We start from the raw sequence: 23286 nt of genomic DNA, 5'->3' as shown, positions 1-23286 counted from the left end.
GAAATGGTTAGGCTGAGTTTGGAAATGATTGATCAAGGCTGGATATTGATTAGAATCCATTAGCTTTAGCAATTAGCTGTTAAAGTTAGTAATGGATGGTAAGGGTTCTTAATCGTTTATCAGGGTCAGGAATGTTCAGGTAAATGGTGTGAGAAGTGATTGGCTAAGGTTGGAGTTTTGTTAGTAATGGTTAGTTAAGGTTAAGGTTGGTTAAGATTAAAAATGTTTTAAGTTAATTTATTTATTTAAAAGAATAGTCCACAAAAATCATCTTTAAAAGAATATAAATGTGCCTGAGTTAGCACAGTGGCTAATTAAGATTTTATAGATGAATGTGAGGATTAGGAATGATTAAGAATATGTATGCAGATAGTTTTAGTAAGAATTGTTAGATGTATGGTTAAGGCTTGGAGCAATGGTTGCATACAATACAATGTCAGGTTTAGATGTTAACAAAATGCATGGTTATATTTACCCAAGTAACAGTTACAGAAACTTTGTGTTCGTAAAATGTAACCCTTGATTATAACTCTAGGCGTTCTCCTGTGTGTTTCGTCTTGTGGATCTGGACCAATAACCTTACAGTGATAAACAAAGATTTGTTTTTAGCAAAACATCCTTAGGAAGTTGTCTGAAATGGTGACCAAGAAATGCAAAACTAAAGGGTGTGTGGGCCGTGCAAGAAAAAACTGATTTTCCTTTTCCCAGTCGATGATGTAATGAAACTTTGCAACATGCAGCTAACCACAGTGCTCTAATCTCAAAACAGTGAGGGCTAATTGTCCGTGGGCAGAGAGGAGGGGAGACTTTGAGGGTTCAAATCAACATTTTTAAAAGCTGTTATCTTTTAATGTAAAGAGAAGAAATGTTTAACAACATGTCCATCCTAAAGCTCATATTCCAGCTGTATTCTGTTACCTCTCTGTTCAGTGAGAATGAAGAAACGGGACCATCTTTGGAATCACCTGTGAGACTTTTTCATGGCTCTCCAGTGCAGTCTGTGTGAAAAGAAGCTACAGACAGAAGCAGAGGATGAAACTAAAAAGAGCTGCAGGCTGGCAGACAGAAGGAGATGTGAGCTGAAAGAGGAAGATGGGCGGGGAGAGAACAAAGACAATAGAGGGCGGTGACAGTAGATGGAAGAAAGCAGGAATTGATTCAGCCAGTTAGTTTTTACAAAGGCTTTGGGAAGAGGTTTAATACAAAAAACAACAGCAGCTGTCTACTTTTGTTACCCTTTCCTGCAGTAGCAGCACCTGGGACTGAATGAGGAGTTTGTGTGTTGAAAAGGAAGAAGGGAGCAGGTGCAGAATGGAGAAAGCACACAAAACAGAGACGCACAACATCAACCCTTAAAGCTTATGGCTAATATTACTGGGAAAAGCAGTGTGCTCTGCAACAGTAGCTCTTCTTTACATGCAGCTGCTCCTCCTCCTCCAGTAAACTTGAACTCATCAATCACCCTCATGGTGCACTCAGACGTTGGATTTCTTTACGTTCCAACAATATAAAGCATTTTGTCGGCATTGTGCTGAAAACAGGGGCTGTCGTTGGTCCACAACAGTTTTCTGAGTTTGCATGTTCTCCCCATGCTTGTGTGGGTTTTACATCCAGGTGCCACCGTTTTCTCCCACAGTCCAGACTCCTGCAGGTTAATTGGTGATTCTAAATTGGTCCTAATGCGAGTGTGAACAGTTGGCCAATCAGCTTCTTAGAGATGGGCTCCATCTCCCCGTGACCCTCACAAGATCAGGCAGGTGCAGAAAATGGAGCAGGGGTGCCCAAACATTTTCCCTGAGAGGGCCAAAATTAAAATCAATCTGAGGGCCGCGGGCCAAATGCAATAATATAAGAAATGCAAATACTTAAGTAAAGTTGTTTTATTTTTTATGATTAAGCTAGCAGCCAGTGTGGTTGTCCACATTCTTTAGTTTTTTTTCCAGCCCATGGACATGGAGAAAATTCAACATATGCTCAGGCAGCAAAGACTCATGGGACTTTTCATCATTTAAAATTTGAGTATATGTGGTCTTATAAGGTGTGAAAATCAATATATGGGCTTAAATCTAATCTAAATATATTTTGTAGTTACTTGTATTTTATATTTAATCTTAACAATACCTGGTAACCAGGACAACTGCTGGTGGGCCAAATCAAATGGTTCAGCGGGCCAATTTTGGCCCGCGGGGCCCCACTTTGGGCACCTCTGGGATAGAGGATAAAAACTGTGTCTCAGTGTAAAAACCGTATTGTACAACTTTGCAGCTTTTACTGTAAAACTTCAGTGTTTTTGCATGGCGAGACACTGCAGCTGTTCCACGTTAAGCTGGTGTGGCTCATGACACAGTGTCGTTGAAAATCTTTTCTTGATTCAACTTTTTCGAAGATTTTGCTTTGTCTATGTTAAAGTTCAAATACAGTAAAAGCATTTCCTTTTAAACATACATTGTTGTTAGAGCTCTCAGTGTTGATCAGGGTTAGATTATCAAACCTGCTGATGTCAGCATATATCAAACTAGCTCTGTTAGCAGATTTTAGAGAGAGAAAGTTTGTTCCCAGATTTTGGAACACGTTCAAAAATCACAAGACAAGACTGCGCACAGAAAATGAGAAGCACCACAAATGTTTCAAGACATTTTAGACTCTCTCATGGCTGCTGTTCACTAACATACGATGGAGTATTAAGGCCACACAATGAGATTTTTTTTTAAATTACAAGAATAAAGTCATAATATTATGAGAATAAAGTCAAAATATTACGTTAAAGTCGTAATATCAAGGATTCAAGGAATCCAAGTGTGTGTGCTTGATACGTATGCTTTGTACCACTGCATTACAAATTTACCTTTTTGGTATAATGTAACCAAACCAAACCAAACCAAACCATATTAAGAGATTAAAGTCATAATATTATGGGAATAAAGTCGTAATATTATGAGAAAAAAGTCATTTTTTTTGCATTTACACAAAAAAGCATACAGTTACCAATGCATTAAAATGAGGAATGTTGAGCAACTTGTCAAGTTGTTCTTTAGTATCGAGTTAATCTTTTAGCACATTAGCATCAAATTATCAGCAGCAGGACTTGGAAATTGTGCAAACTATAAACTGAAGTTGTGTTGTAATTAATGGATGCATTGACAAATTTAGTTGTCATGTGTTTTGGATGAAAGCATATTACACTAACAGTGACCCAAGTCATCACAGACTACTGTATAAACACAGGCACATGGCTGAACACAGCAGGTGTGAGGAAAATAAGGAGGAAATGAGAAGCGGAAAATGGACACGTCGTGTAAGATTATGACGTTTTTTCTTGTAATATTACGACTTTAATCTTGTAATATTATGACTTTATTCTCGTAAAATTACGACTTTAATCTCGTAACAATGATAAAAGTCTCGTTATGTGGCCCTAATATTCCATCGTACTAACAACCTAAGTAAGTGAGTAAGTAAGTAAGTAAGTAAAGTTTTATTTATAAAGTGCCTTTCACAGAAATATATGCACAAGGTGCTGTACAATCATTAACAGTATAAAAATGGTGAAAAGAATAAAATGAAACAGAAAAACATAATTACACATAAGCAACAAAAATTGAAACATCAAATCAGGAATTAATTTCTAAAATTGTAAATCAAACACAAGGTCAATGCAGTTCAAAATATACAGTAATACACAAAAAACATAATGAGTGCAGGAGAGAAAATATGGCGTAAGTTCAATAGTAAATAAAACACAGATTGTTGAGCATTCACAATGGAGGTAGGCTGGCAGTAATGGTGAAATGGTTAGCTAAATGCTTGAGAGAAAAATTGAGTTTTTAGGAGTGTCTTGAAAGAGACGATGTTATTAAAGGAGCGCAGATTAACAGGGAGTTCATTCCAGAGCCTGGGGGCCACAGAGGAGAAGGACCGGTCACCACGGGTCTTAAAGTGAGTGAGGGGAACCATAAGGAGATGTTGATCCTGTGAGCGGTTGTTTAATTAACCTATTGAGATACTACAGCAAAATTAAGTAAGAAGTCCAGAGAACGATGTCATCCATCCATTTTCTTTCACCCACTTCTTACTTTCAGGGTCACTGTTCAAGGGCTGGGGTACACCCTGGACAGGTTCCAAGTCTATGACAGGGATACATGGAGACAAATCAGACAAACAACCATTCACTCTCTCACTCACACCTAAGGACAAATTAGAGTTACAAATGAACCTAACATTTATGTTTTTGGTCTGGTTCTGTTGTCATACGACTCAGGAAGGAGACAGGTTCTGTGTCTCAGAGATGAATGTGGTTTGGTGTGAAACGTGTCAACCTCCAAACCTCAACAAAAGACTTTGTGAAGTTTGTGCTTTGCGCTAGCGATGTTATAAAAAGCCTTTTTATTAGAATTCTGACTTCACAGTTGTCAAAGATCCAATTGTCTGAAACTCATCGGCTGCTTTTGCTCCTGTTCTGAACTTCTCCGCTCTAACTTCTGCTCCACCTTGCCTTGCTTTGCCACTCAGCTGACGCTTCAGCCAGCCGCTCAGTCCACTCAGCTGCTAATGCTAAGAGGTCTTTCACCTTACAAGGCCTTTCCAAGAGGAGGTCTCTTCCTGCAGGTAACTCTGAAAGTGCTTTTTATTCAGTCTTCACCGACATCATCATCATCACCACCAGCATCTCAGCCGAAATGATCCTCCTCGCGATCTGCTCTTTCCCTGATCACATCATCCCGTAAACAGCATTTTGTTTCTGTTCCTTCCACTGCAGTTGATTCACTCAGCGTTAATGACAGATATTTGTGTTCAACTCCTAGCAAAATGTATGGAATCAGTAGTCTCAAGTGCGGTGTTTGACACTGTTGATTTTTGAAGGGGAAAACAATCACAAGCTGTTTGGCTTTGTGCAACACACCTCTACAAATTGCTGTCAATTTGCTATTTTTTATTTATATAAAGTAATAGTTAAAAAGGAGAGATTTTTTTGTCAAAGCATTACTGAGTTTACTTTGTTTCCACCTTTTTTGACTAGAAGGTTTTGAAACATGAACTGAAAACCCTAAATAGAAAATCAGATTTGCTGGATGATGTCTCATAAATTCAAACCATAAGTTGAAGGAACCAACCTACAAATCTAATCTGACAGAGCAACCCAAGAAAATGAAACTTTTGAGAGCAAAGAGGTAAATACCACTAGAATGAGCCCTGTCTATCCTGTCCACTGTTAGCATCTGTGACAACACGGAGGAGTAAAAATGGCGACCAAACATCTGACATACTGTAGCCTCTTTCTTCCATGGTTGAGACGAATGATACAAAAGATTTGGACAGAGTAATGTAACAGGACCAGGACTTCCTGTTAGACAGCTTACGAGTGACAGACAGATGAGTAGACTTGTGGCTGGACTATGAGGTAAGTTAACTTCCTCATACTGAACAAACTCGGAGTAAACAATACACAAAACGTCACCTTCCTGCACTCAACCTGTCTTGACATTTCAAGAGTATTAGGAGTTTTGGAAGAAGACTTGGCTTTGGATGCTAAAGCCTTTCAGCCACACTAAGGATTACTGCTCAACAGTGAAAAGCACCTTCATGTTTTTTACAGTGAAGTCACAGGGGACAGGCTGATAGCTGATAGAAAACTCTGTATTCTAAATGAAAGCTGTTCCACTGTCCTGTTGCAGTAGCGTTGCATCATGTGCTGACACTGATGACAACGTATTACACATACAGTCAGTGACAGCCATCCATGGGAATCCTTGTACTCTGTCCTGATTTTACCACAACATAACACTTTAATGTCACTTTAGCCTTCATGGAGAAATGCAAATATGAGGCAGTCCTTGCAATTTTATTTTCTTTGCACCATCACAATGACATTGCGTTTCCAAGTACAACCATAAAGCTTTCTTTTGTCATCTCCTGTGGCCCAAAGCAAAAAGGGGTGATGATGTTTTTGCCAGTGTCTCCCATAAACCAACCAACTTTAATAAGACTCTCAGAATGTAATTATTTGATATACATGAAAACTTAATCAGAATTTAGAGTAAATCCAGTTCAAAATTGCCACCACAAGTAATTAACCTTAGGCAACATAAAAATGGCCTTAACTCAGTCAGAGTTATTAGATAATAAAAATAATTAGAAAAAATGTATACCTCCATAGTTCAGATTTAGTTTTCATTAGATTTTGATATGAACTAAATACAGTATTTTTTCTTGTTTACATGAACATAGTATTTTATTTTGCCCTAAAGTGTAAAGATAATAAACATTAAAATTCAATATATATTTTTAGTTTCATAATGTTTCCCAGATACATTTTATTAGTGAAACAAGGAGCAGAAATCAGTCTTTTGATTGGAAAAGTTGCAGACCCCTAAACTCTTGCATGAAAGGCGACGGTATGTGAAGCAGTCCTTCACATAATGAGAGCCTTTCAGATTCCTTATGTCGTATTTTCACATTTAATCATGTTTTGTTGTTGTGAAGTTTGTAATTTCATTTATCTTTGCATTATTTGAGAATACGCATGGATTTTATTGGATAAGTTCTTGCTTGTGGTTACTAAACTGTGAAACTAAACTTCACAAAAAAATGATAACCTCTCCCTTTCCCCTGCCTTTATCACACATTCACTAACTTTGTTCATTTAATCTGTTTTCTGTAGCTTCATTTCTTCGCCTTCTCTGACCCTGCACTCCTTTTTTCTTCTCACTGCGTGCTTCTTTTTTTTTTATGTCTCTTCTGTTCCTCTTCTTTGGCCGTAGAACCCACTCTTAAGGAGGCAGAGGTCCCCCGCCGCTTCTCTCTCACCTCCTCTCTCGCCTCCTCTTCCTCCTCCTCCTTTGCCACACGACGCACAAAAGGTACCCAGATAGTTAGCCATTAGTCTTGATGCTTGTGTTATGTAGCTTTTATTTTTTGTCAACACAACGTGTGCTTTTGGACCACAGAGAACCAGTTCATGGTACTTTGGTAGTTCACAGACATTTGGTTATGACTGACCTAATCTCACGCAAGAACTCATAATGTTCGAGTTGATCCACAGCAATTTTACAGTGGTAAAAATTGGCTTAGGGCATTTTAGTTGCTTGCATTGAAAACCCCTTAAAGCAGTGGTTATACGCTCGTTTACGCCATGGGCGTTAAGGTGGCCTTCAAAGTGCCTGTTGTAATAAACATTGTTTAACTTCAACTAAACATGAAACATTATGTTTCTCATCTCCTTGCTCCAGCTGAGCACCATTAACAAATAATAGCTGAGCTCTACATGGTATGTCCTGCATAGAAACATTTTTAACACATCCTAACTGAAAAGTATGTGCATCATTGACTAAACGTGAAATAAATGATACAGAAAAAATTAAAAGTAAAAACGAGAGTTTTACTCACTTTTGAGTTGGGGTGAGTAACTGCTGTCTTAAATTCTGTAAAATAATCGACATGCATTCTGGGAGATGTAGTCGATGGTGAATGCTGGCTTTAAAGCATATACACTTATTTTAAGCTATCAATACATCTTTAAAACTCTTAATTCAATTCAATTCAGTTTATTTATATAGCACCAAGTCACAACAACTGTTGTCTCAGGGCACTGTGCACAAAAAAAAAAAAAATAAAACAAAACAATAAATCTAATGAAGCCACCAGACTGCGCCGAATCTTCCAGGCCTTGAGTTTGACACGTGTTTAAAAGTGTTGTATGATTATGACATTTTAAAGAAATAGACATCGTCCTGTTACAACCACAAACTTAAAAGTATTTTACAGTGATTTCATGTCTTAAACCAACACAGAACTTCATCTTTTACCTGGCTGGTGTGTTCCTTGGTTTTCATGAACAGTTGTTTTTACACAGGTGTTTTTCACCTCATTGCTTTTACGTTTAGAAGTGAATCTGATTCTTCTGTATTCTAAACTATTTTTAACCATTTTGTTTTTACAAATAGTTAAATAAAAAAATCCAATGTAAACTATAAAAACCTGCTACGTTGAGTGGCAGCTGTAACATGTTACTGATGTTTGATGACCAAAAGGAGCTGTAAATGGATGTGTTTTGCGTAACTTTGTGTGTGGTTTTCATTTGTTAGTTTCTGAGTCAGTGTCTGGTTGCATCTTATTTGCAGGTCCTCTCTCTGTTAGCATTAAGAGCAAGAGACATGAGATAAAAAGTGACCCCACTCCGTTTGGTTACGAAGGTACAAAAATTGTGTTTTTTTTAAGCATGATGATTTGTGATTTGAGTTGTATTATTTCAGTTTCTGGTTGATGTCTGTTACTTTCTGTTTCCATTCTTGCTTCCTTTGTGTGTTGTGTTGGTTTGAGCAACAAATGAAGCAAGTTTAAGAACAAATGTTTCTTTGCTGCATGTTAGCTGTGGTTTAAAGTTCATCATCTTTAGTTTTTTTTTTCTTTAGTTTTGCATGAGTAGTACTCTCCTGCTCCAGAGCAGAGTGAAGTCAGTCACTAAGTATTTGCCCCGTTCTGTAAAGTGTTTGTGGTCCTCGGAGCCGTGCACATATTTGATAGTTTGACTTCCCTGCAGATACTTTGCGAGGTGCTGTGCCTTCAGTTGGGAAGCGTCAGAGTGTGATTAGCAGCAGTGCTACGGGTGCTGGTGGCACGGCGTTCCCTAGATCCACCTCCCAACCAGGTAACTGCAGGAACTCTGCTCCTCTGGCTGTTATGGCAGCTGATTTGAAGGGGAATTGATTTCAAGGTGGCAGATTTGGTTTTGAAAATGGAGACATTTTATTTTTAAATGGTGATTTTTTTTATTTCGAGGAAGTCCTCCTTTGTTTTATACTCGTTTACATTAACATTCATGTGTTTTAGCTTTTTGATAGCATTATAATGGCCTAAACTGTACAGGTTTGCCAGTGTATTTGTAGACGCAGCAGTGCCTGGCACTTATCACAAAGGATGAATTACACCTTCTGTCACATGCCTATCATCTTTTTGTGCAGGCACTGCAGCAGATTGCTAAATGTCTTTTGTTTCTGCTCCTGAGACACAATTACCAGCAGCTCTCAGGAAATGGTTAATTTTTCACGCAAACAGCATTTGTTTTTGACAATCCATTGCTTTACATAATTTACATTTACATAAATATTGGCAGCTTTTCCTCTAAATGCTGCATAATACTTTATTTAAATGTGGATAAACTGCACCGACACAGAGAGATGCTGTTCGGTTTGAGGCTCACTTTGTGAATAACACAAATGATTCAAATTTCCTTTAATGAATCTGAACCAGTGCGTAGTAAAAACTGACAATTAGCACTTGAGCTGGACGTTATGGAGGTATGCCTTCCTGTCCACCTAGCACCTGCTAATGTATATTATCTTATGTATACAATCGGATTTTCCAACTGGCACACTGAGACAACTGATTCCTCCATATTGTTCTTCTTTATCCCCCTCTGAACAAAGCTCCTACTTTAAATACCTTTTAAAGTTGACATCATAGCTGCTTTTTGGAACAGAATAAGCCTTTGCACAAATTAATTTAAAGTTGTATATTCCCCATAGCTTATTTTGCTCTTAAATACTTGAAGATCTTGAGATTAATTGATTATATGTAGCTCACTGTTTAAAACATGTGTTTCTAAGTGCTCCTGTTTTGTCTCAGAGTCAAAAGAAGGAAGCCAAATAGTGTTCAAACAGCAGCAATGTGTCATACCAAAATATTTGACCCCCTTCAAACTGGATGACTATAGCCCACAATAATGTTAAGAAACATAGATGGCCTCTGCAAGGTCTTTATGAGAATATTAAGAATACAGTGGGCTACACATTATAGAATGATAGGACTTCAGTGGTTTTCACTTCTGTATCAAGGTTGTAGAGGTTCATCAAAAGTAGTGCCAGATGCTAGATGGAGCATTGCATGCACTCCAGACACACTGGCACGACTCCTTCACTGAGAATCTGATGCCAGTCGAGATGAGATAAGATCATTTATTTTTGCTGTGTTAAATCTATTTCTGCTGGTTCAGCACAGTGGTGGGATGTAATTAAGTACAAGTACTTTCTTGCTGTACTTACGGTAAGTACATTTTTCATGTATCTGTACTTTACTTAAGTAGATTTCATCATGGGTGCTTTTGACTTTTACTCCACTACATTTTACATTAAGTATCTGTACTTTCTACTCCACTACATTTCTGTAATGCGTTGAATTATAAAGTACATTCATGTCACGTCGATTTATTTTTTATTTTATTTTATTTGTGGTTTATTTGATTTTTTTTTTGTTAGAAAATAATCAGTGGCGAGAGGGGGAATTGCTGTAATTGGTCCATTGAACAAAGCAGGAAAGTACCATTACACCCTCCTTCATAAAAAAGCAGAGCATCAGCATGCCCACACTGGTTTCCACCATGGAGGAAATGTGCCTTTCATGGCCTTATTTAACTGGTTCAAAAAATGACTTGTTGAGATTTGACAGAGGAGGTTGGTGGTGAATTTACATCTTCTGCAGCTGTTGTCACAATACGTGATGATGCACAGAATCACAAGTCCAAGTGTGAACAGTGTCACAGAGTGTAAATACAAAACTACGCATTATCTGCAGCTTTGTTCACTAAAATGGCACCATTGATGTATTAAAATATACATACAGTAGGCACACTTCATGATATTGTAGACCATTAGGGAATACATTAAGCAAGTACTTTTACTTTTAATACTTTAAGTATTTTTAAAAGCAAGTACTTACTTACTTTTACTCAAGTAAAATGTTAATGTGGTACTTTTACTTTTACTAGAGTACATTCTTGTCTGTTTATCTGTACTTTTACTTAAGTACAGTGTTTGAGTACTTTCTCCACCACTGGTTCAGCAGCCTTATCACCTGAGAGCTAAGGCTCTTGCACATTCTGGTTGTTCTTAATCAGGGACTCTAAAAGACTTCAAATTGATGCCGTGCACTGGTAGAAGAAATGATGGAAAAAATATATAGATTTGTGTTGAAATTTACCAATAAAAGGGGATGGGAGCAGGGGCACAGAGGATAGAGAGGTGAGCCTGTGGTCAGTAGGTTGTCGGTTCAAATTCCCTGTCCGTTATGTCAAAAATGGGTGGGTGGGAAAGGTAAAGCACCCGCACCTGCCTCCGCCCTTCTTTACCCCACTCTGGGCCCTTGAGCAAGGCTCTGACCTCCACCAGATGCTCCCCAGGCACCTAAGATAGCAGCAGCCTGCTCCTCACATGTGGGCTGTGGAAGCTTGGTGGTCAGTGGTTGTGTCAGGAAGGTCATCTTGTGTCAAATAGCACATTTGCCAAATCTTCGTGCGAGTTAGCTTGGTGTGGCAAATACCTGACGAAGAAACAGCCGGAAGACAGAAAAATACAAAATCACATTTAGCTCAGGTGGTCCAGCACTTTTAATTCAATTCAGAATCATTTCTATATGCATCACGATGTGTTGAAAAATGAAACGGACCCATCACTACAATCCTGACACAGTTTAAGTAAGGGTCTCAGCATGGAGTTGCTTGGTTGTGTGAGTGGAGTTTGTCCTAACTGTGATTGCCGCCGTCTGGATGATAGGCGGAGTTTGGGAAAAGCGTGATTGGTCAGATTGTCTTGTTTTGTGGGGCAAGTTAAGAGATGAATGAATGGTACTAGTAAAATTATTTTGAACATGTAAACATAATTTATTGACATCAAATTTCATGCAGCTAGCACCTTTCTAGTCTCGAATCATAGTTAATATCCATATTCATGTTCAAAAATCTTTTACCAGGCCAGTCAGGGCTGTTTTAATGGAGCTGAATTGTTAAACGTCCCTCCGCAGGTACGGTGTTTTGTGCAGCTAGCAACTTCCTGTCTCGAGTTGTGACTAAAAATAATGTTTATAATAAAAATACAGGTTATTTCTGGCCGATTTGACGGAGCTACATGTCCCACCAGCTGCCTGGGGCTTATCTAACCAAATCATTATTTTTCAAACCCCACCCAAAATACTCAATCTGACCAATCATGTCTTTAACAAGCTCCTCCCACACACTAAGAACCTCCCACTTAGTGACTGGAGAGACCCTCTTCTCATACAGTCTGAAAGAGTTGTGCCACGGAGTGTGGTGTGATCATAGTGCAAACAACTGTGGCAGTAACTTGATGGTAATGTGCTGCTGACGGCACATATGTGGAACATAAAACATTGCTGGAAATCCTATTGGGTGAAGACTAGCAATGCAGCAAGCTCAATATCGCCTAAGAGTTGAAGGAAATTTTGTCTAAATTTCCCACGACCCAGCCATGCTTTAATAGGTCTTGCAGGTCATGGCAACCTACAAAAAAGGCTTTCATTATCCCGAGTGAAATGGGCATGACGTGGAATGTGCAATAGGTCTCTGAAAATAATCATTTATTTCTGGTGTGAGCGAAACAAGCAGTGAGTCACCACGGAAATGTGCTCAGAGACTGGTTTAAAAGCTTTCAGTCATTCTGTGTGAGAGAAGGGTTTAATTTTGGTAAACTGATTCACTGACTTTTATGATGGTTAAAAAAAACGACCCACCTGCAAAACGAGGACGCTTTTTCAGAGAGCTATTATAGTAACTCTGTTCTTTTGACCGCCGACCCTCCAGGCTGGACTCAGAGACGTCTCCCCTCCATGGACACAGAGGACTTTGAGACGATTCCCTCCAGTGCAGAGGAGTCCTCCAACTCTTCTGAGGATGAAAGCAACAATAAGAACGTGAGTAGCTGAAAATGTGTTTAACCTGGACATGACTTGGATCACGCTTAATTAAAATGAGTCATGATGGTTTAGCTGAATCATGTAGACTTTTATTTAAATCATCATATTTTTATCACCAGTCAGTCACAGTCTCTGTTAACAAAATACTTTAGGGCCCACTGGAAAAATTCTAATGAAACTCAAAGTCTTCAGTGGACGTAGATCTACAACTGACTGACTTTTGGCCTCATTCAACACTGGTTCCACAACAAACAATATTAGCCTACACAAAATGATTATAACTCAAGGTTTTACAAAATTTGAACCAAAAACAGTTGGGTCAGTGGCTGAAAATCATTCCCAACACCATCTTTCGAGCACAAACTGATTTGGCAAGATTTTTTCTGTCATTTTGTTAACTTCTTGAGCCCCATGTCCCCAATACTGTGGTCAAAACTGCACTTCCTGTTTTCTATTTCTTTTAACTTCTGTCAACTCACGATCTGTCATTTAAACATAGACATGTTTAGTCTCTACAGAAATGCCATAATCCTTTGTAAAAGCTCATAAAAACAATTTCTACTTCCACCAAACACTTACACTTCTGATGAAATGTTCCTAGTGTTAGCTTTATTTTGATACTAAGATTATTTAAGCAGAGTTTGTAAATGCTGAGATACACTCAGTTACATTTGGGCATAACTTTTTGAGCACAAATTTTAAGAACCCCCCCCTGCAGCTGAATTAGAGTCAGTTGTGTCTGTCTTCTGATGATGTGGATGTACATTCAGGGGTAGACTGGCATATGGGAGCACTGGGGATTCTCCCTTTGGGCTGCTAGGTTATGGGCTGTCGGGCCAGTGATGGTTCAGCTCATGGAGGTGCTGTCCTTCCAAATTTTAAAAAATGAAAACTGGACCGTTTGAGGCAAACTATACCTTCAAGCAATATAAAGAAAAAGAAGCATATTCATCATTTTATAGGTATAATGATGCATTTATGACTCTCAGAAATAATGTCCTACCATTACTTTACAGTACTGCCTTCCTTGATCTGGTGCTAAATTATCCTGCTTATCGTTCATGAGACATGAGTTTGAACCCCCATAATCAATGCTTTGTTTTATTTATTTTTCTACACAAATCAAAATGTTTTAGCTTTTTTAAAAAAAATTTTGTGGAAACATATATTTCTGCAATGTTTGAAGTGATTTCTGATAAGAAGGGAAAAAAGGTCTTGTTTTATAATTTTCGTAGCTCATTGTTTATCTTGAGAGACACCACAATAAATCAATAAATGTTTTTGTTTGATTTATTGGAGTCATTTATCGGACATATGTCTTCTACTTGTTGTCTACTAGTTGAAAACAGGCTGTACTGTCATACAGTCCCAGGCCACCTTTTCTTCCCAGTCTGTTCCTGTGTACATCCACTACTGATTTACTTCAGGGGTCACCCCATTTCAAAATGGCTGCCCCACCCAACACACGAACAGGACTATAACTTTGTCAGTTTTACAAATATTGGCTAAAATTAGGTGAAGTATTAGCTGATGGTACACTCAACACATACTCCTAATGCTAACTAATTTAAACATTTTGTTTGAATTATGCCAAACATTGACCAAAAATATTACAGCTTTGCCATTTCGATGTCAGATGATCTAAAATGTACATATTTAAGAGAATGATAAAAAATAGTTTTTTGAAGGAATATGGAAAAGCCTAATGTGAATCCATATGAATTGTTGTTTGAGTTGATGTTTTTATTTAACTTTGTTTTATTGTAAATTACTAATGTTTGAATATATTTTTTTGGGATAATAGGGGCAGATATTATGTTTGTTTTTCTTTCCGCTGCCTTTCATTTTATTTGATCTTTGATTTGTAAATTTTTACTTTCTATTGTATATATTTATTTGTTTTTAATTAAATGACTAAATTTCTAAATAAAATCAATATATAAAACTCTGGTATGAAAGTTGGCGAAGGGTATACATTCCTTTAACGAATGCTAGGCATTTAATTCAGTCGTTTCTAATCATCTCTCCACTTTCTGTTCGTCTCCACTAAGTCCTCTTTTAGTCCTCCTAAAATTAGACCTCTACCCAGTTTAATTACTTCCTGTGGACTTATGTCTTGTTAGCAGTTGGCACTGACCACCTGACATTTAAGAAATGAGGGAGAGACGGAGGGGGGAGAGGACCTTACTTGCACATAGCTAATGGAGGTGTCAGCCTCTCTAAAGCCATTACACGTTGTGTGATGCGCAGTAAGAAGCCACACACAAACACACAGAGTGTAGTAACACACACACACAAACTGTGTGAGCCAAGCTAAAGTAAAACAGTTGTTTATCCACAGATGCTCATATTTCTACACTGATTGGATGGTATCATTTCTTAATGCTAAAAAGAATAAACGTATCTAGTTTCAAATGAGATTTATTAATTTTTTGTTGTTGTTGATTGTTTCACCTGTGGTCAGCAATGGGTGTACCTGAAGGAATTTATTAGTCAGTTAGACACTGATTCAAAAGCACCACATCATTTTCTTAGTTTTCCTTTTTAAGGCTTGACTTTTATAATCTATTGTTATGTCTTGATTAAAACAGGGTTAGTTACATGCCCGAAACACCTTGACAACACATAATAAACCATTAATAAAAACATTAGATTAGCATTGCTGTTCAGAGTATGTTCGATTCTGCCGTAGGCCTGTAGTGGGCGTACCAGGCACTGAAGATCTCTGTAAATTATAGACCAGTACTTCCGGTTTCGGACAGCAGTGCTCTGATTGCTTCAGCGTAAGCACTGAAACTCGCTCGTAAACCAGATCTGGGTTGTATGGTTCCATTCCCTTCACATTTTAATCTATTCAATATTTATGTGGTTTCGTCACGATTTCAGTTAACGAACATAAAATATTCTTACATACCTATAGGGTATTTGGTTACACAACACGTTATGCCTTTGATATCTTGTACTCAGTGAAGCTTGAGACAGGGCCATGCACTGGATCACCTCCGATAGATTTGTAAGGACAGCACCTATAATTATCTACTTCTAAATGTGTTTTTTTTTTACTTTATTTTTTCTTTTTCTGTCAAACTAAATGCAGCCCAAACAGAAGACTGCAATCAACACAATTTATACATTGAATATCTCGGGCATGAGATGTGTACTATTTCTTTTATTGGTGTTTCGAGTCACCAAAAATGACTCTAAAATAAACCCGAAAGGATTGTGTGTGGAATGCTTCAGATCAACTCTGGTGTGGTAAAATTCGGCTGTACTTGTGCTAAAAGTCTTCTAACCTAACAGTTTAGTTAAAATTTCAAAATAACCACCAAAGGCAACATAAAAAGGCCATAACTCTATCATTTTTTGACTTACTGAGTTAGTCAGTAACTTCCAGCAGCATCCCCAGTGCAAACACTTGCCAAACATTCTATTTTATAATTTTTTTTTACCACAGTGATTGAACTCGCATGAGAATTTGGCAATTGTTTCTTACGCCGATTGCAACCATTGACTGAGCTACTACAGCCCACACATGTGTAGCCGAGGTGGTTATTTAATGCACACAGGGGCCTTATTCAAGGGCTTAAGCTGATATAACGGTGGAGGCAGATGTTGTTGCTTCACTTTTTATGCCCAAAAAGTGTGATGTAATAAAAATTCCTTCAAGGAATGGCAACTTTGGATCCAACCCATTCTCGTTCCCAACTCGTCACATATTGACCCTTGTCCAGGATTCCCTCTGAGTACGATTATTGACAAGATGAGAACAAGGAGGAGAAACCCGTTGTCATATTTTTGAAGTGTAGAATATGCATGACAACTAGCTGTCCCAAAACCCTAAATTTAACTTCTTTCATCAATTTCCCTGATCTCAATACCTAAAATTAACCATTAACCCTGATAGCTAATTATTAACCACAGGCCTCAACCCAAAGACCCTATGTTGCGCAAACTCGGAAAAGCCCTGTGTGTCAATAACTGACACGAGTGTCAATATGTGACAAGTCGTGAGTGAGAATGTGTTATTTGATCTAACATTTCAACAGGCTCACCTTCTCTAACTTTTGTACCACCACTCCCCCCAATACTTTCTTAGTTCAAAATTCAAAATGGCTGACATAGCCAGCATGAAAATGACTATATTTCATTCATTTTTAGAGATAATGGGCTGAATGGTTGCAGCTGCCAGGAATCCAGAAGACATGCTGTGACTGATAATAGATCCTTTAGTTCTTTGGGCCAAACTTTTACACAAACCATTGGCAACAATGTGTTTGCTAAATATCTTCTGAAACATTGAACAGATTTTAATGGAACACTCAGAAAGTCACGGTTATATGCACAAATCCACAAATGATTAACTTACCGGTAGATACATGCCATACCTGGTCAACGTTAGCAAACACAGAAATGACTATAACCCTATCAACTTGTGTTTTGGAGCAGGGTAAATGCACTGAAAGTCATTTCTTTCTGCAGGGTAACAGCAGCCGATATCGGGTCCAGCTGACCTATGCGTCATGTGAAGCCAAGGAACTCTCTCTGGGGACCAATGAGCTGGTCCAATTTTTGGAAGAAGCAGAGAATGGAAACTGGTAAGTTTTTTTTGTTTGTTTTGTTTTCTACTGTGGCATCACAGTTTCTTTGGGTGAATGTTTAAGTCCTGTCCTTCCGTCAACTCTTTTCTTCTTTAAAGAACCTGGAAGCATTTTCATCAAATTGGGTGGTATTTTGTGGCACGAGATTATCTGATCTGTTACATAGGAAGTGCTTTCAGTCCATGTAAACTAACGAGTGTGATTTCCTTTGTCTCTGAAAAGTTTTCCTTCCTGATGGGCAAGGTGAAAATAGAGCCGAGGGCTCATGAATGCATCATCAGTAGAACCTTTAGCATGCCTTGGCAGAAAAAAAATCTAAGGAAAAATTTGAATTACATTAATATTAAAACATGTTTTTAAGATAAACATGATGTGCAACTAGATGTAGCTTTGCTACTTAAAAAGCATATTCAAAACCTCTCTGAAATACAAAAGGTTAAACATTAAACATAGCACAAAAGTAAGGAAAATTGTATTAGTTGAATGTTTTTGTAACAATACCTTTTGATAATACTTGTTGGCCATAATTCTTATACTATTGGAAAGCCTGTTGTTTATTTTTTTTTACATATTTATTATTTGAAAATGCATTTGTTGGTTGAGCAACAGAATAGAGTGTGTGGGTTGCACTCGTGAAAATACTTGCCAAATCTTCTCTGCCAATTCCAAAAAGTTATTCTTCTATTGACTCCTGTTTTAAGCTTCTGGTACCCCACGTACCTGATTGGAACAAACTGGAGACATTTCAATGAAACTCTCAGAAAGTGATTATTGGTTGTACATCTAACTGATTTAACTTTTGGAGTCAACCCAAATCGACATTGCCACCACAACAATGGCTATACCTTTAATGTGTTTTACTGATGTTGAACTAAAGTTTGGTGTGACTGAGAGTCATTTACAAGAGACACAAGTGCAACCAGATCATGCAAGATACGTGATCTGGTTGATCTTGGTGGTTTAATAAAATTGTCTACCTCAGCGCTCAAGATGATTGTAGTCTACAACCATGACATGAAAGTTAAACAGATGATAAGCAGTCCTTCAAGCGATGCAAGCACTTTGATTTTATTGAAATTTTGTTTGAGTGGTCCACTTTTACTTGTAATCAAACCTCATTTCACAGCAGCCTTAGTTAAATCTTCATGAGTCTCTTAAACGTAGTCCATAATAATCAGCCAAGCACTACCAAAGGGGAAAAAAAATCCTGTTTTCTCCCTGGAAAGATTGAAGTCTCAGTGTGACTACTGAGAATTAAAATTTCATTGACTACAACTTCGCTGTGATTAGGCAGAAGGAGACTACATTTGTTACTAAGGAGGTGTCTCCAAACCCAGTAGATTTGAATGAATGCAAAACCTGCACTGTAAAAAATGAAATGTTGGATTTACTTAATCATGTTATGTTACCTGGTTCCACTTAACTGAGCTGAGTAAATTCAAAGCAATATACCAGTTTTTTAGCCAAAGAACATGAGTATTTTGCTTTGATTTTACTCAACTCAGTTAAGTGGAACCAGGTAACATAACATGGTTAAGTAAATCCAACATTTAATTTTTAGAGTGTGTTTTTCACCCCCACCATCGCTGACTTTACCTTAAATCTGACAGACGAAACAAAGAAAGAGCTGCCATTCTGGTCAAACACCCTTCAGAGTTCAGCTGAAAGACGGTTTTGGTTTCTTCTTGGATTTAGAAAGGACTAATCCTCTCTTAGATGAAAGCCCACTTGCTTTAAACGTGCTCATTTTTCATCAGCTCATGCATATTTCAGCTCCTAAAACCGTCTCCTGTCGTCTTCATCTACTGCCTTTTAAAAGGTCTCTCTCACTCATACCCATACTCTCCTCCACGAGGAACATGAAGAATTCATGAGACTCCTTTTCTCTTGGATCCTCTTTGTTGGATCCAGTGGAACTGGTAAACCATCTGTATAGCATACACACCATAATGTATGCTGTTAGCACATGAGGCAGGCTTCACAGTCATTATTCCCTGTCACCATTAGATGAAGGCAGGTGATGAGGCTGTTTTGCTCGTGTCTCTGTGCGTTCATCAATCAGAATCAGAACTCAATTTATTCACCAAGTATTTTACATACAATAAATTTGATGTGGTGTTGTTGAGGTGCAGAATATGCAACATGCATAAAGGAATAAAATTAAAGAAATTTAAAAGAAAATTATGAAGTATATACAAATAAAAAGCCAAGAGAATATAAGGGGGTATTCACACCAGGAAAGTCCTTTGGTTTACTTGTTTGGTCTTGTTATGGAAAAATTTATTTAACAAAGACAGAAATACATGGTCCAAAAATAAAAAGTACTCTGTGGGATGGTCAGCTGAGATTTATTGCAACAACAGGAAACGCAGAGAACAACACTGAGCCATCAGACTGTCCCCCTGCTCTCTGCTTCTGCTCCTGCCTCCCTTGAGGCAGTTGAGGCCTCATATATACTGTTTAACAAACACTATTATGTCATCTTCATAAAGCAAGATTTCATCCTAAGGAAATGCTGGGTCAAGAGAAAACACAAAGAAAAACACAAGTGATATCTAAGAATGATTGTTGTTAGTAGATCTTTTCTGAGTTTAATCATTCTATCTGCTGATAAACAGCATGTCATGAAAACCTAGGTCATTAAAGTATGCCATGAATTACTGGCTTATACCTAACAGTATTATTTCTATAACAGTCTGGACCAAAAGCAGACTGTATTTTATTTGTTTGGTGCAGTTTGCATTCACATTGTGCTTTTTTGTGAGCAGACTATAATTAATAAAGAAAGTCACGTGGGTGACTATCATTGCTCCCATTAGACATAAAGGATGGAACAGAGAACAGATCTGGAAAGAAAGATGGTGCTGTTAACACAACTGCAAGACCATTTAGAATTTCAAGAGCTGCTCATTTAAAGGAGGTTTCATGATGATATACTTAAAATTTTGGGATGACATTGGCAAATATGTGCTGCAAATCAAAGGGGATGAGAAGCTCTTCTTTCCCTGACCCACGATAAGCTCATTGTTTGTAGCATGGTGATAACGTTAGCAACACTGAAGGGCTACTTGTTACCATGTTGCAATGGTGGCTCTTGAAGTCCAAAGAGGCGCACATTTCCTGTAGTTGGTTAGGTTCAAGACACGTCTGTATTCACACCAGAAGTGAAACACATCAGTTTGTTTGGAAATGGACCGAGACCACCTCAAAAATGGGTCTGTTTGGTCCATACTAGGGTTGGCATGAGTGTATTCACACCTGCATAAAAGACCCGGACCAACTGGGGAAATGAACTCTTGTCTGTTTAAAGCAGACCAAATGCTGTGAATACACCCTAAGGATATAGACTGACGAACTTCACGGAAACTAAGATATTTGCTGTGAACTGGCAGTGCAAAAACAGCGAGTAGTGGACCGCAACGTCCTGCTGGAAGGGAGAGACACAAAGAGTTTGTGCCCATGGTGGGAGGGGACTGCAGGAATTTTACCTGCACGCTTCAGTGTCCAGGTGGCATGCAGGTGGCAACCAGTCACCTTCTCTGTAGAGCAAAGGATACACTGCAGCCTGCCCTTGTTCTTGGCGGTGACAGCCATCAGATGGTGATGGAGGAAGTGAAGATGGACTCTACTGTATGATAGCTGTGTAGACGTGCACAATCATAATCTTTGGCAGATTGAACTGCTTCAGCTGCCACAGGAAAAACATCCTCTGTTTGGGCCTTTTTTAATGATGGAACTGGTCTTCAGCTACCACTTAAGGTCCACCACCATCACCCAGGACTGCAGGGTGATGGAGGTGGAGGACAAATAGTTTTTTGACATTTCAGCAGATTAAAAGGACATATTGAAATAAACACTGGGCCTCATGCAAGAACATGTTCGTATTCTTCTCCTAAATTTCTCTTACTTTTGTTCGTACAAAGGGTTCGTACGAACATGTCACGTCAGATTCAACAAACTTTTCTATCTTCAGGAAAAAGATGTAAATGAGCTGCGTAAATTCCACCTGTTCGAATCAGCTCCTCGTGCACGCGAGAGGAGATTAGCATAATTACCACCACAAAAACACCATATAAGGCTGTGTTTCCTGCCTCAGATTTTCATTTATTCAGAAGATACAGCACTGCGCACCGTACCCCCCCCCGCGTGCGCGGTCTCAAGTGGTCTCAGTTGTGGGTCTGAAATAAGCATTTTAAAATGTTTTCCAAATATGTCTGACACTTTGGAGAAAATCCAGGAGTCGCTGGAGGGATTATATCCCTTCTGGCCTGGGAACATCTCGGAGTCCCCCAGGATGAGCTGGAAAGTGTCGCTGGTGAGAGGGCAGTCTGGGTCTCTCTGCTGCTGCCCCCGCACCCAATAGTGGATAAGCCGGCCGGACGGACAGTTTATATTGTTAGTCTAAATTATTACATTTAAAATGATAACTCTTATTCAAGCAGAATAGCCTATTGTCAACATAATAATGGAGTGTAATTTATTTTCAACTCAAAATATCTTCAAACTAACGAAATATAAAGTTATTAGGGAGGAAAACCCGTCTGGATAACAGCAGACTGACTGCTCGTAAAATGTACGACAGGTCTGGACCACACGTGAATTTTGTTCGTATCCGAGAAAAATCTTAGAATACGAAAACATTGGTGAATGCCACAAATTCTCCTAAATCACTCGTACACACAACTTAAGAACAAATCTGTGCATACGAAGGGTTCTTGCATGAGGCCCATTCTTCATGAGCAAGCATGCAAACATCACAATATACTATATACAATATACAGTACTAGATGTACACAGTGCAGCATAGACTGGGTAGAGTGCTATATATGGACAGTCCTGAGTAGTTGTGGTGTGTGTGCAGTTCAGTCCATTGGTATAGTACATGATGTGAGTGAGTATGTGTTCGTTTGGGGATCTGTCACTTCTTGTGTTTGTCTGTTACCAAAAATTATGAAGCATTAAAACAAACATTTTCAGACTGTAATCATTGGATCTACATTATTTGAAGTCAAACTGCGTCAGTATGGCTGCCACGAGCTGAGACTAAAAACACAAAAGTGGCAAAAAATTAATTGGTTTTACAGATAAACGTTCGATAGATTTTATCTAACATTTGGTATAGCAGCTGAGACTTTTAAGTGTGACATCTATCTTAGTCTAAAATCCTGGTATGAAAGGTGGCAATATGCACTGCTTTAAGAAATGTTTTCATTTTGTATCAGTTTATTTTGTTCAGTGTGGGTTGGGCATCGTCTCACATGAACACTGTGTTACTGACAGTTTTCTGACTCAACTCCCTCTTGTATTTCCAGATGTCTTCAGTGATCCGTGTGCAGCAGCGCTCTCTAACTCGGAGAGACATGTCTCAGGACTACAAATACATATGGCGGACTACTGTAGTTCATTTAGCTTTGATCCCAAACTTGGACCAGAGCTTCCAACAACAGTCTTTAAATTGTAATTTTTCTATCTGTAGACTGATGGACAAATTTTAGACTTGGTTTTGCTTTTCAGTTGCAGATTCTTTTTTTTTTTTTTTTTTGGACTTTCTGATGGAAGCAAGACTTCGGGGGTAAAAAGCTGGAACTTTAAGTCACCTGAAGAGCATATTTGTGAAGCCACGGTCTATTTTTAATTAGCGAGAGCAGCTGTAAGGAACTGACAACTCTGCAGGTTCTGGACACAAAATGGAGTTAAACCGTTGGATTTCTGAAAATATATAACCTTTCTTTGATCTGGATAACCTTTTTTCAGAGCTGCTCTTTTTGCTGCTACTCATACCCACAAGCTGAAGACTTTCAGACTAGATTCTACCATTTCAGCCTCACTATCAGTGGTTTCTAGAACATTCAGAATTTGTATTTATTTTGTTGAGTTCACGCACATCCTCCTTTGCTAAGCCTTTCATCTTTTGATGGTGGTCAGAGGGTCCGGTGGCACCGGTGCATGGCAGCCCCACCTCTGTCAGTGTGTCCCAGGGCAGCTGTGG

The 23286-nt window shown here is 38.5% G+C and overlaps 1 protein-coding gene across 1 annotated transcript in view; it reads left to right on the top strand.

The window, feature by feature from the left end:
* mcf2l2 (MCF.2 cell line derived transforming sequence-like 2) overlaps window positions 1-23286 on the top strand; it is a gene marked incomplete in the record, with an annotated part of 113411 nt that extends 90125 nt beyond the window's left edge. Inside the window, 7 exon segments of the mRNA XM_014008047.1 lie at window positions 4510-4605; window positions 6759-6857; window positions 8118-8189; window positions 8537-8644; window positions 12587-12696; window positions 17179-17294; window positions 22610-23286. Of these exon segments, the coding sequence (XP_013863501.1) occupies window positions 4510-4605; window positions 6759-6857; window positions 8118-8189; window positions 8537-8644; window positions 12587-12696; window positions 17179-17294; window position 22610 (602 nt within the window).

Source organism: Austrofundulus limnaeus, unplaced genomic scaffold (genome assembly GCF_001266775.1).
Source record: "Austrofundulus limnaeus strain Quisiro unplaced genomic scaffold, Austrofundulus_limnaeus-1.0 Scaffold47, whole genome shotgun sequence".
Lineage (NCBI taxonomy): Eukaryota > Metazoa > Chordata > Actinopteri > Cyprinodontiformes > Rivulidae > Austrofundulus > Austrofundulus limnaeus.
The sequence above is the reverse complement of the archived record's forward strand: the minus strand, read 5'-3'. Positions and strand labels throughout refer to the sequence as shown.